General features: G+C 35.8%; 1 protein-coding gene across 8 annotated transcripts in view; it reads right to left on the reverse strand.

Annotated features, from left to right (window-relative positions):
* The window catches only part of CAST (calpastatin), a 121338-nt gene that overhangs the window by 9745 nt on the left and 97465 nt on the right, over positions 1–14128 (reverse strand). For 6 of the 8 annotated variants that reach the window (XM_074282026.1, XM_074282027.1, XM_074282028.1 and 3 more), the window contains 6 exons: positions 12310–12405; positions 11799–11885; positions 10554–10652; positions 9647–9730; positions 8130–8177; positions 7881–7973 (listed from right to left, as the gene is read on the reverse strand). In XM_074282026.1, the coding sequence (XP_074138127.1) occupies positions 7881–7973; positions 8130–8177; positions 9647–9730; positions 10554–10652; positions 11799–11885; positions 12310–12405 (507 nt within the window). Of the gene's footprint in view, positions 1–178; positions 275–7880; positions 7974–8129; positions 8178–9646; positions 9731–10553; positions 10653–11798; positions 11886–12309; positions 12406–14128 lie in introns of all 8 variants that reach the window. The other 2 variants (XM_074282024.1, XM_074282025.1) reach the window with 1 other exon arrangement.

A 14128-nucleotide genomic window follows, 5' to 3' on the forward strand; every position in this document is an offset into this window, starting at 1 on the left:
TATGGGATTCTAATGCAACAGAATATAAAGGACATTACTTATAAGACTTTATCACAATAGGTGCTCTTTAGCATCTTAATAAATAACCAGGCCTAGCAATTCAAAATTGGCAGATAATTGATCTTTTTAACACATTAACTAATAGATTTTTGGAAAGATTCTTGATGAGAAAACTTACTGAGGCATCAGGTGGACTTGTAGAGCACTTTGTAGGAGGTGGTATGGGATCTGTCATCACACCAACCTCAGTAAAACATTTCTTTTTTTTTGATTTCTAAAGGGACCAAACATAATCAAAAGGTTACTACCAAAGGAACTCAGTTACAGGAAATTAAAAAGATGATGGTGAAAGTTTTTCTTTCTTTTTTTTCCTCACCAGATTGTTTTTGTTTTAATTTTATGTTTTCCTCAATTACATACTAAAACAATTTTTAACTAAAAGTTTTGAGTTCCCAATTCACTCTCTCTCCCTCTTTCTTGTCTCCTCTGAGACAGCGAGAAATGCAACATAGGTTATACATGTGCAATTATATAAAACAGTACTGTATTATTCATTTTGTAGAAGAAGATTTGAACAACAAAAAAAGGGAAAAATATCTTTCAGTCTGTGTCTATACAACATCAATTCATTCTCTGAAAGTGAATTGCATGTTTCATCATGAGTCCTTTAGGACTGTCTTGGATCACTGCATTGCTGAGAATAGCTAAGTCATTTACAATTCTTTATCATACAATATTGCTGTTACAGTGTGTAATGTTATCCTGGTCCTGTTCACTTCACTTTGCATCAGTTCATATAAGTTTTTTTTTTAAAATCACCCTGCTCATCATTTCTTATAGCACAATAATATTCCATCATAATTATATATCACAGCTTATTTAGTCATTCCCCAACTGATGAATATCCCCTTGATGTCCAATTCTTAGTCATCCCCAAAAGAGCTGCTAAATCTTTGTACAAATAGATCCTCCCTCCACCTTTTCTTTTTGAGCTTTTTGGAATGCAGACCTAGTAATGGTATTGGCTGGATTAAAGCACAGTTTCATAGTCCTTTGCGCATAGTTCCAAATTGCTCTCCAGAATCATTGGATCAATTCACAACTCCATCAACATTGAATTAGCATCCCAGTTTTTTCACGTCATCCCAACATTCAACATCTACAATTTTCCTTTTTTGTTATATCAATCAATATGATAGGGGTAAGGCAGTATCTCAGAGTTGTTTTGATTTGCATTTCTCTAATAGTGATTTTAAGCATTTTTTTCATATGAGTATAGATAGATTTGTCTTCAAGCTTCCTCTTAAATTCTATGACTATTTATTAATGATTTCTATTCTGATAAATTTGACTCAGTTTTTTACATAATTTGAAAAATGAGACCTTTATCAGAGATACTTGATGCAACTCCCCTTCCTCCCTTTCCTGTTTTGGTTGCATTGGTTTTATTTGTGCAAAAACTTTTACATTTTTTATAATCAAAATTTATCTTACATTTTGAAATGTTCTCTATATCGTTTGGTCAAAAATTTTTTCCTTATCTATAGCTCTGATGGGCAAACTATTCTATGTTCTTTTATTTTCCTTTATGTCTAAATCACTTATTTTAACCTTATCTTGGTAACATTGTCAGATATTGGTCTATACCTAGTTTCTCACATATTGTTTTCAATTTTTCCCAGCAGTTTTTGCCAGATAATGAGTTTTATACCAAAGGCTTGGATCTCTGGTTTATCATATCCTAGATGACTGTGATAATTTATTATAATGTATTGTGTACCTAATGTATTCCATTGATCTACCATTCTATTTCTTAGCCAGTATCAGAGCATTTTGATGATTACTGCTTTATAAAAGGGTTGAGATCTGGTATGGATAGACTACCTTCCTTCACATTTTTTTAATCATCAACCCTGATATCCTTGACCTTCTCTTCTTCCAGATGAATTTTGTCATTTTTTCCCCTAGCTCTACAAAATAATTTTTTTGGTAGTTTGATTGATATGGCATGGAATAAATAGATTAATTTAGATAGAATTATGTTATGATTCTCATAAGGTACTAAGACAGTGGAATTGATAAAGACAATAATTATCTAATTTAGCATTGTTCAGTATGATTGATCTGATCCTACAAGGAGATGTTATGGGCCAGAATTTGAAACAAGGTACTGAGTGGAATTGAGAAGACAATGGTTAAATCTAATTTAGCATTGATTTAATCCTACAATAAATAATGGTTTTCTAGTAATGTAATGACTGGAGTATATTCTGTGCACAGCATATAAGCAAGGAGCTCCCACAGGCCCACAGGCTTTCACAGAAGCCCACAGAAGCCCACAAGACCACTCTAGGAGGCAGAGTCAGATTCATTCCATTTTCTACTTTTGTGCTGGCTGGAGGCTGAAGCTGGCAGAGGCAAAGGACTAGCGGCAAGTTCTGGAAGGGCTGCAGAAAACTAGCCAAGCCCCATAAGAAAGGCGATAAGATTTGCAAGGAAACAATAAAGGATTTGGACTTTAACTCCTGGCTGCATTATTGAAACTGAACTGAAGCCAAGGCTGCCTCCGGAAGTCCCCCAAGAAACCTGCTCTCAGAGAAGACTATATTTTAGAGAAGAATATTATAGAATTATCACTAAATTATATTAGGTCAGCCTACCCATAAGCAATTAATATTTTTCTAATTGTTTATATCTGACCTTGTGTGGAAATCAAGCGGATGTTCAGTTGGAGAATGGCTGAATAGTTTATGGTATATGAATGTTAAGAAATTTTATTGTTCTGATCATCAGGATGATTTCAGAGAAGCCTAGGGAGACTTACATGAAATGATGCTAAGTGAAGTGAGAAGAAACAGGAAATCACTGTACATCGCAACAGCGAGATCATATGATGATCAATTCTGATGGATGTGGCTCTTTTCAACAGCAAGGAGATTCAGAGTCCAGTTCCAATGACCTTGTGATGGAGAGAGGCATTTGCACCCCGAGAGAGGACTGCAGGGACTAAATGTGGATCACAACATAGTATTTTTACTCTTTTTTTGTTGTTTTTTGCTTGCATTTTGTTTTCTTTCTCAGTTTTTCCCTTTTGATTTGATTTTTCTTGTGCAGCATGATAATTGTGGAAATATATGTAGAAGAATTGCAACATGTTTAACATATATTGGATTATTTGCATTAAGTAATTTGGATAACTTTGTATTAAGGGCTGGGGATAGGGGGAAGAGAGGGAGAAAAAAATTTGGAACACAAAGTTTTGCAAGGGTGAATGTTGAAAACTAAGCATATGTTTTGAAAATAAAAAGCCTTAAAATTATATATATATATACATATATATATAATTTTTTTCTCCTGTAACATTTAATCTCTTCAAAAATTTAGATGTATATCATTTGGTACATAAATGTTTAGTATTTATTCACTGTCTATGGTACTTTCAGTAAGATACTGTATCCTTCCTTATATTTCAAAACTCAAATCTCTTTACTTTTCTTATCTCAAATCATAATTATTTACCCTTACTTTCTTTGCATTAGCTGAAGCATAATAGATTCTGCTCTAGTCCTTTAAGCTGTATGTGTATTTGTGTGTGTGTGTCTCTACTTCAGATGTGTTTTATGTAAACAACATATTATGGAATTCTAGGTTTTAATCCTTTCTTTTATCTGCCTTCATTTTAGGGATGGATTCATCCCACTCACATTTATGGCTATAACTAGATATATACTACATAAATAGCATATGCTATTTTCCTTTGTTTATCCATCTCTCTCTCTCACCTTCACCTTGTATTCTATATCTGATCATTGTCTCCCCTAATCTGCCACCCCTTCTGTCAGTCCCCCATTCCCATACATCTTCTCTTCTCTCTGTCTCTATTTCCTTATTGATAAGACTAATTTCTGTATGCAACTGAGTGTGTATGTTACTCCCTCTTTGAGCCAATACTGATAACAGTAAGGGTCAAGCTTTGTCCATCCCAACACCTATCTTCTCTTCCATTATAATAGCTCTTTCTTGTTTTATGTAAGAAAATTTACCCCATTCTCTCTTCCCCTTCCTTTTTCTCCCACTACAATCTTCTTTCTCACTACTTTATTTTTATATTTGGGATATTATTCCATAAAAAATACTTTATATCTAAATAATCTGTCCACAAATCAAATATTATCTTATCATATAGGAATATGAACAGTTTAACCTTATTGAGTCTTTCATGTTATCTTTCTTGTTTCTTTTTACCTTTTTATGTTTTCCTTGCGGCTTGTATTTAGAGATCACTTTTAAAAAATTTTTGCTCTGTTTTTTTAAATTAGGAATGTTTGAAATTCCTCTATTTTGGTAAATATCTATTTTTCCTCCTAAAGGATTATACTCAGTTTTGCCGGATATGTGATTCTTGGTAATAATCCTAATGCCTTTGTCTTCATCTTTCAAGCCCTATGTTTCTTCAGTGTGGTAGGTGCCAAATCCTATGTAACCATGATTGTGGTTCTACAATATTTGAGCTGTTTCTTTTTAGCTGCTTACCGTACTTTCTCTTTCACCTAGGAGCTCTCAAAGTTGGTTATGATGTTCTGGGAGTTTTCATTTTGGGATGCCTTTCAAGTGATGATTGCTGAATTGTTTCATTGTTTTAGTTTGTCTTTTGGTTGTAAGCTAATAGAACAGTTTTGCTAGAAACTTTCTTGAAAAATGTTGTCCAGGCTGTTGTTGTTGTTGTTGTTGAAACTGTGCCTTTCAGGTAGTCCAATAAATCTTAAACGATCTCTCTGGAACTATTTTCCAGATCATTTGGTTTTTTTTCTGTTTGTTTTTTTTCAATGAGAAATTTCACATTTTCTTTTTTCACCATTTTCTTTTTATCATCTTGATGTCTTATAAAGTCAGCTTCCATTTGTCCAATTCTAATTTTTTAAGGAGTTATTTTTCTTTGGTGAATTTTTGCCTATCTTTTTCCATGATACTGACTTTTTCCCACGTTTCTCTTGCATTACTTTCATGTCTTTTTTCAATTCTTTTACTTCTCTAATTGTTTTTTTAAAATTCATTTTAAGCTCTTGTAGGAGCTCTTTCTGGGCCTGAGACCAAATTACATTTTTCACATGTAGTCATTTTGACACTTGTGCTTTCCTGTGTTCATGTTTTGATCCTCCTTGTCACCACAGTAACTTTCTTTTTTTTTTTTTTTTAATTTAGTTTTTATAACTTTTTTTTTTGACAGTACATATGCATGGGTAATTTTTTACAACATTATCCCTTGCACTTACTTCTGTTCAGATTTTTTCCCTTCCTCCCCCAGCCCCCTCCCCCAGATGGCAGGCAGTCTTATACATGTTAAATATATTACAGTATATTCTAGATATAATATATGTCTGTAGAACCGAATTTCTTGTTGCACAGGAAGAACAGTAACTTTCTGTAGTCAATTTTTTTTGCTCATTTTCCTGCCTATTTTCTGACTTGGCATTTTTTATGTGAGAGTTGGGTTCTGCTCTGGCATTGTCCCAGGCTTCCTATGCTGGGGCCCAGTATCTCGCTGCCAGCTTTCTCTGGGCACCAGGGCCTAGCAGTTGCCTTGTACTGGAAGTAGGCCTCCTTGTTGGCCTCCCTGGTGTGGGGTTTGCTGCTGGGCTGCCTCAGTGGCAGGGCCTCACTGCTGGGTATGGAGAGCTGGTTGTCCCTGGGGTAAGGACCTTGCTGTGTGCTTGGCCCAAGGAGCTTATGGGTGGGGCCTTACTCCTGGTTGGCAGTGGGCGTGAGGCCTCTCGGTGGGTGACGTGCTGCTAGGCTGCTTACACTGCTGGCTTGTAGGAGGACTGGCTCCCACTCCCTGGCAAGCCCCCTGCTGTGAGGCTGCTCTAACTTGCTTCCCTCCTACCTAGTGACGCAGAGCTGGCAAGCCTGTCTGCCTGCTCCTAGCTTAGTTTGGAGGGGGTATTCGTGTAGTTTAAAGGGAAATTTGGGAGGCTCCAGGGCATACCCTTCTCAATCTTGGCACCAGAACACATTCAATAAGTTAACAAGTTCTGATATTTCTACAGACTCCATAACACTTCCCATATTTATTGCCTTCTCTCCCAGCCCACATCACTTCTCATCTGAGTCACTGAAATAGCTTCCTGACTGGGCTCCATATCAGGTCTCTTCCTTCTTCAGTCCACTCTCCAAAAGGCCGCCAAAATAAGCACCACCCTAACTAGGTCACTCTCCACCTCAATAAACTTCTGTGGCCGCAAGCTTCTAGGCTGGGATTTACAACCCTTTACAAGCAACCTCCAACCTACCAGGCTCACAGCCTCTTAGCCTTGTGGCTTTCCCTCACACGCCGCTGCAGCAGCCTTCACCCCATCCCGTGCCTGAAATGCTCTCCCTTTCCATGCCTGAATCTGAGGCCTTTACAAGAGGCCTTCCTTGATTGCCCTAGGTGGTGATGATCCTCTCCCTATTCCCACCAACCTCGCACTCTGCATTCTCTTTTATGTGCATGTATTGCCTTCTCTGACAGAACACATGCTCTTTTATGTTGGGTTATCCTGTTTCCATTTTTGCAGGCCTGCTGCTTAGCATAGTTCTTAGCAGATAGTGGAAACTTAATAACTGCTTGCTGATTAGTGGATAATGGATAATTCCAACAATATACAGATCTTGCCACACATAAAATTCATCCTCTAGTCTGTAGTTTCTAAATTTGAACTATAGAATATATATCTCTGTGACATGGTTCTATTTTTTAAAAATTGACTAGGCTGGAGGGTAGCTAAGTAGCGCATTGGATAGAGCCCTGAAGTCAGGATGACCTGATTTCAAATCTGCACTTAACATTTCCTAGCTGTGTGACCCTGGGCAAATCACTTAATCCCAATCTACCCTCAGCAAAAAAAAAAAAAAAAAAAAATGATTAGGCCTATTAAAACAAGATAGCCATACTATTTACTAAGTTCACTTTAGGAAGCAGTGAGAATTCTTCCTGGTTAGTAATTCCTGAGAGCCAGAAAAATGTCTGACAATACTGACAGCAGTTATGTCACCACACAAGTCACATATGTCACAAGTATGAATATTTGGAACAATTCCTCAGCTGATAAGCCTTTCTTACCTTATTTTGTCTTATAAGTCTGGTTTCTCTGTTCTCTCTGTTCATATGCCACATTACCAAAGGCTGACTGATGGTGCAGTGCCCTCAAACTACTCAGTCATACACAATCACAGGAATATTTGCTCGTAAATATATTCTTTGGGGATGATCTTCAGTAAAATGCAAATGTAAACTTCTCCCAGTAGTCTCAACATCCTCCAAGACAAAGTATTTACATTTATCTCAACAATTTAGAGCACAGTTTCTTAATTTTATGTGTGCAGTGGACCCTTCTGCCTACTAGTTAATCTAGTGAAATCTTTGAAACTCTCTGAGAATATTATAAATGCAAGAGCAACTAGGTGGAGCAGTGGATAGAGCACCAGCCCTGAAGTCAAGAGGACCTGAGTTCAAATGTAGCCTCAGACACTTAACACTTCCCAGCTGTGTGACCCTGGGCAAGTCACTTAGCCCCAATTGCCTCAAGAAAAAAAAGAATATTATAAATGCATAAAATATCTAAGGAAACCAATTATATTTAAATATAGTTATCAAAATATTTTTAAAAAACAAGTAACATACTCCTGATTTAGAATAAGATGATCAATAAGAGTGAGCAATATCTTACAGTACATAATTTTTTTAAATGGAAGATTTTATTCTTTTCCTCTTTTCTTTGCAAAGCCCAGAATTATTCCCCCGGCCCAAAGTTTCAAGAAGAATAGTTTATAAGTCATGCTCACGTTCTGAAACATCGCCATTAAAAGTAAAGAAGTAAAAAAGAAATTGAAAAACTTACATGGGCTGCAGGTACTGCAGCATGGGTTACAGGTGCTTTGGAAGATGAAAAGCTCTCCGACAAAGCATCTAGGACATCGCCGTCACTCATAGGCTGCAGAAATCAGGAAAGGAATCCACAAAGTTCATAGCTCATTGTGATGGACTTCCATGCTACTCTAATCATTTAGATGTCATTCTAAGTATAAGTGAGTAACTGGGCCAACTCCAGGCTTATCTTGTCCTGACCCAAACAAAGTAGTTTACTTACCAAAACTTTTTCTTTTTGTTTTTTCTCAAGCAGTTTTTTTTCTTCAAACTGTAGGGAAAAAATATTGAAGAGAGTCATCTTTGCATTTTGTCATTAGCATAAAATTTCATAAGCATTCCAATAATTTTGATATAAGTGCTCATTAGAAAGTCGTTTAATCAATAAACATCTATTAGGTATCACTAGGTGGCAGGAACTGTGCTAAGAAATGGGATACAAAAAGAGGCAAAAGGCAATCAATCCCTACTCTCAAGGAAGCTTACAATCTAACAGAAGAGACAACGGGAAAACAATACTCCAATATATTTATATAGAATAAAAAAAGGAAATAATGAACAGAGAGAAAGCACTAGAATTAAGAAGGGTTGGGAAAAGTTTCCTATAGAAGATGGGATTTTAGTTGGGACTTAAAATAAGCCTGAGAAGTCAGCAGGAAGAAATGAGAAGGAAGAGAATTTCAAGGACAGGGAGATAGTTAAAGAATAGTGCAGTGGGAAGGAATCAGTTTACAAAAACTCTCTATTCTTTAGTATCCTCAATTCTTAGTCTCACTTTAATTTTTGCTTAATAGGTATTAGAAACTTGTTCAGGGCCTCCTGTATGAGCCAGATCTAGGATGACAACTCAAGAAAACAAGTTAAGTTGGCTTCAGAGTAACAGAACTATCTTTGGAGTTTGATCAGCTCAGAGGATAAAAGGCACAATTGCTGATATTATATCTATTATATCCCAACTCCCCGAGTATATAAAAAGGCAGAATATGGTTCAATCCTTTAGTGCTTAATTGGAGACCTATGGTGGGCATCTCAGAGGCATGAGAGCTGGCTCAATTCAATTACCTTCAGAGTCTTCAATGTGTGTATGAAAATACACACACATGTTCATACATGCATACACACTATATATATATATACACATATTTGTGCATACATATATGTATACATACTATATATACATATATATAAGACACACACATTTACACATACATATACGTGTCTATTTCTCTATCTCTCTCTCATCATATTTATCTATTTCCTTGTCCCTTACCAAGTAAATCTCCTTTTGTTAGCTGTTAAACAACTTGTGAATATTCATTTTCATTTCAATATTGGAGACTGAGTCCCACTACAATATATGATAACCATAACTTCTCAAATATTAAAATCAAATTTGAAAAGCAATTTGGGGCTTAAAAATCAGATTATAGAAAACCACACAATTATTTTAGCACATGTCATCCAGTAGGTAAAAGAGCAAAACAGGCATAGCATTTTGGACTCCTTTGAAAAAGATTTCTAGATATTTCAGTTAAACAAAATGATAAATTATATACAAGATTAGAGCCAACTCTAAGTGGAGATGATTGTAAATTTTCAGCATGTAAATTTACACCTCAGAAACCCATAACGATAGGCTACAAGTCAGTGCTTACTTTATTGCTATTACTATATATTTTATTATATAGCTTTATTGCTATTACTATAGATGATATAGTATGGACTTAAAAAATTATTTACCTTTGACGCTTTTAATCTGTATTCAGGAGGGATTGTTTCCTCTTCTTCACCTACTTTTTCCTTCTTTTCTTCTTTGAATTTCTCCTGAAGGAAAGTCCTCTATCATTTTCATTGTGCATATCCTATGTGTGGATTTGTTTGTTTGTATCTAGGTATGTGTATTCATTTCCCATGAACCAAGTAGCTGAGATTTGGCTAGATGAGAATACCTTTATATTATGACCAGAATTATGAATAATAGATTTAGTACTAGAAGAGACCTTAGAAGAGAATGGAATCCAACCCACTCAATTAAAAGATAAAGAAGCTAAAGATTACAGAGGTCAATTATTGACCCAGCCCAGGGTGATAAAATTCTTAAGTGTCTGAGATGGAATTTGGACTCCAAGTCGTCCTGACTCCAAGCACAGTACTCAATCCAATATATTATGTTGCCTCTTTCATGGTCAACATTTATATTTTTTGGAGATATATCCTGAATATATCAGATCACTGCCACTAAGTGGCCACTAGATGTGTCCCAAGGCAGTTACCAACTACTACTTCCTTTTGCTTTAGCCCAGTATAAAAGTGCAAATAGTCCAAAGATTCCCTGGAATCAGTGAGTGCCACCCATTAAAAATGTAGACTTTCTGCAAAATCAAAATGATGGGACTTTTAAAGGCCACTTTTAAATAGGGTATATAAAGTAGACAAAAATGGTACAGATTGATGGGTTGCAGTCTGTACTGTTGGAAACAATGCTCACATGGATAATCCATTCATGTAAATCCCAAATCAAGTAAGCATCAATAGTATAGGTAAGTATTTTAAACAGAAACATTCTTAGGCATGCTTTATGGGTGAGATAAAAGCATACTTTTTGGAGGGAAGAGGAAAGAAGAAGATGGATCTGGATCCTCATTACCTTTACTTTATCCTCTACAGGTTTCTTTTCCTCTGGATCTATTTCTTTCTTTGGTAGACTGCTGGCTAAAGTTTCCAAAGCATCATCTGGTATTTGTTCCTTTTAAAGACACATAAGAAGGAACACTAGTTTATCACTGTTTAAAAAAAAAATTCAAGAATATAAATGTTCATTTTGGGCACAATTCATCAAGTAATCTAAAAGCCTGGAATGAAAAAAAAAAAAAAAGACCCTGGGTAAGTCACTTTATTCTGCTTCAGTTTCTTCCTCTGTAAAATGAGCTGGAGAAGGAAGTGGCACAAACAACTCCAGTTATCTTGGGGTCACAAAGAGTCGGACAGGACTGAAACAACTGAATACTTTTGTCATGGACCAATAACTAAAGACCAGACTGTATGCAGCAACTGGGGAAAAAAGTGGAAAAGCACTTGTTTTAAATTTTTTCAGGTTACTTCCCTTTTGTGAAAAATTATTCCTATGATTTGACTGCCAGTGAGTTTACAGAGCCATTTTCTTTGACATAGAGAAAATAAGAATATTGAGCTGTTTGGAGAACAAATAGTGACAGAGGAAGGGAATAGGGCCAGGCTGAGGGCCATTCATCCCCAAGGTACTAAGAAAACAGAAGTTTTCAAAGGTGTCCAAAATGATAATCTTTAGTAATTAGATAAGAGTATCCTGAATCTCAAAAACAAGATATGTGCAGGATAAATTGGAGATATTCACTAGAAGGCATTAAGAATAAGGACAATCAGAAAAGACTTCTTGCAGAATTTTAACTGAGACTTGAAGAAGGACAAGAAGCAGAGTTGAGGAAGAAGAGTTTCAGGTATGGGGAACATCCAAGGGAAATGCCTGGAGTAGGAGGATGATCCATCTTTTGAGAGGAAGAGGAAGGAGGCCAGTACCTCTGGATCTCAGAGTGCATGGCAAGGAGTAAGGTGGAAGACAGTTGTTAAAACTAAGAAAAGAACAAGTTATAAAGGACTTTTAAAGCCAAACAGAGGATTTTATATTTGAAGCTGGAGGCAAAAAGGCCACTAGAAGAAAGGTTGTGTAATATGTGTGTGTGTGGTGTCTGTGTGGTGTGTGTGTATGTGTGTGTGTGTGTGACCCTGATGGTCAAAGAGCATCAGAATGGAACAATACAGCTGTGAACATCTAGGGGCACTGCTGTTATGAATAAGTAACCACATGTTCAGAGCGCCTCTCAGGAAAACTGGCAGTGCTCTAAGGGTTACTCACGGGCTTTTGAGGGACTTCCTGCACAACACACATGCGAGTTTTTGTAACAACTTCTTTCACAGGAGCATGGACTGGAGTCTCAGATTTCTAAAGGAAGAAACAGATATAATAAACTAAAGTGAAAAGATATAGTTAGCAAGACAGATATATGTGTACCAAAAATACATACTACAACAAGCATTATAAACTACAGGAAGAAAATTAAATGCCTTTAATTGCCCAAAACTAAATTGGGGATATTTTAAACTTCTTCCAGCCACCATTCAGCACATTTTATTTATCTATAGAACACAATTTTGAATGAATTATTTTAGTTGTAGGAATGTCACTGGTAGATAAAAGAAAAGAAGAGACGTTCAGAAAAAGCTAAGACTGAAAAAAAGTGAGGGGAAATGGTGGCATAAATGGGATTTTTGTCAATCATTTCAAGCTTAAATAGCCTATGCCTTATTAATACAGAAAGGAACACATTAGCACTTAAAACAAGAGATTTAAAACATTTTCAACTTACTTTTGTTTTATCACTTGGTTTAGGTTGTTTTCCTTGAGGTTTAGGGTTTTCAAAATCTTTGGATAATTCATCCACAAGTTTGGATTCACTCATAGGCTGCAATGCAAAAAGAAACTTCTATAATATAAAGTGACTTGAGTTAGCTGAGTGAATAGAAATCATTTTAGCAGAATTAGTTTTCTTTCTGGAAATGCACTGCAATCCATTTGTAATCTATGAAACCAATTTACCCAAATCAAATACTAAATCTATAATCTGATTCCCTCAGGAAATCTGTCCTATAAATATCTCTTATTTTTATTATTTAGTTGCTCAGTCGTGTCTGATTCTTTGTGACCCATTTGGGGTTTTCTTGGCAAAGATACTGGAGGGGTCTGACATTTCCTTTTCCAGCTCATTTTACAGGTGAGGAAACTGAGGCAAACAGGGTAAACTGACTTGCCCAGGTTACACAGCTAAGAAGTATCTGAAGCCATATTTGAACTCAGCTCTTCCTAACACCAGGCCCATCATGCCACCTAGATGTCCTCCTGTCATAGCCACTAAATTTTATTGAAGTTCTTAAAATGGGAACTTTACTATTTTATTGATAGAAGATAAAGATATTAAAGAACAGCTCTAATATTAATACATTATAGAAAATTCAGTAATTGATTTAGTCATTTAGTCAAACGTTTCCTAGACACAGGTTATTAAAGAATTTTTAAAATAATAAACTTTGTCTTAATTAGGACTCCTCACATTTCAATCCTTTGGATGGGGGCTTAACACATTTACAAATTTTGTCTTATGTATCATTTCCTCATACTATGCCTGTAGGTTCCATGAGCAGAGACTGATTCATCTGAATTAAAAAATATATATATCTATGCTTAAAAAAAACAAAAAAAACCAACAACAACCTCAATCCTTTGGATGATTTAAGGGAAAATGGGCTTTGTGTCTACTTAATCCATGAAAGTATAGGGGATATCAATTCCCCTCAAGATCAGTGGCACTCTTATAGAAAGATCTGTATTGTTGGTCTTTCAGAGAGAGACCTAAAAGCTCAGGTTTAAGGTTCATAGCTATCACTGCTAGCGACTTCTCTTTGTTTTTTTTTTTTTTCCCTTAGAAAAACTATTAGTGTCAGACTACTAACTAGCTTTGTGATGTTAAACAAGGTATCTTAATTTCTCTGAATCTTGTATTCCTTATTTGTAAAATAGAAATTGGATCAGATGATTGATAACATCTCATTCAGCTCTAAGAATCTATGATTCAATCTGGTAGTCCAGTATAAGTTCAAAGAAAATTGATCTAGTGATTTTTGTTAAAAGAAAAAAAAATTTTCTGAGCAAAAATATTATAGTTAAATTTTGAATACTTTAAAAACAATTACAAATAATTTCCATGTCAAATGAGTAGGGAATGTCTGCACAAATTTTGATATGCTAATCTGTTAACACAGGTTTGACTATGTCACTTCTCTACTCACTTTCCTCTCCACCCAAGAAATTCTAGGGACTTCCAGTTGCATCTAAAAACAAATGTGTTGTTCAGGTGTGTTTGACCCTTCATGATTCCTTCTGGTATGGTACTAGAATGGTTTGCCATTTCCCTTTCAGTTCATTTATCAGATGAGGAAACTGAGGCAAACAAGATTAATGATTTGCCCAGGATCATATAGTAAGTATCTGAGGGCAGACTTGAACTCAGAAGGATAAGTCTTCTTGATTTTAGGCCTGGCACTCTATCCACTGCATCACCTAGCTGCCTCCCAGAAACAAATACAATTAGCCTAATTGCTATTACTTATGGACTCAATACTCATTCCATA

The sequence above is a fragment of the Sminthopsis crassicaudata genome, chromosome 1 (assembly GCF_048593235.1).
Source record: "Sminthopsis crassicaudata isolate SCR6 chromosome 1, ASM4859323v1, whole genome shotgun sequence".
Taxonomy (NCBI): domain Eukaryota; kingdom Metazoa; phylum Chordata; class Mammalia; order Dasyuromorphia; family Dasyuridae; genus Sminthopsis; species Sminthopsis crassicaudata.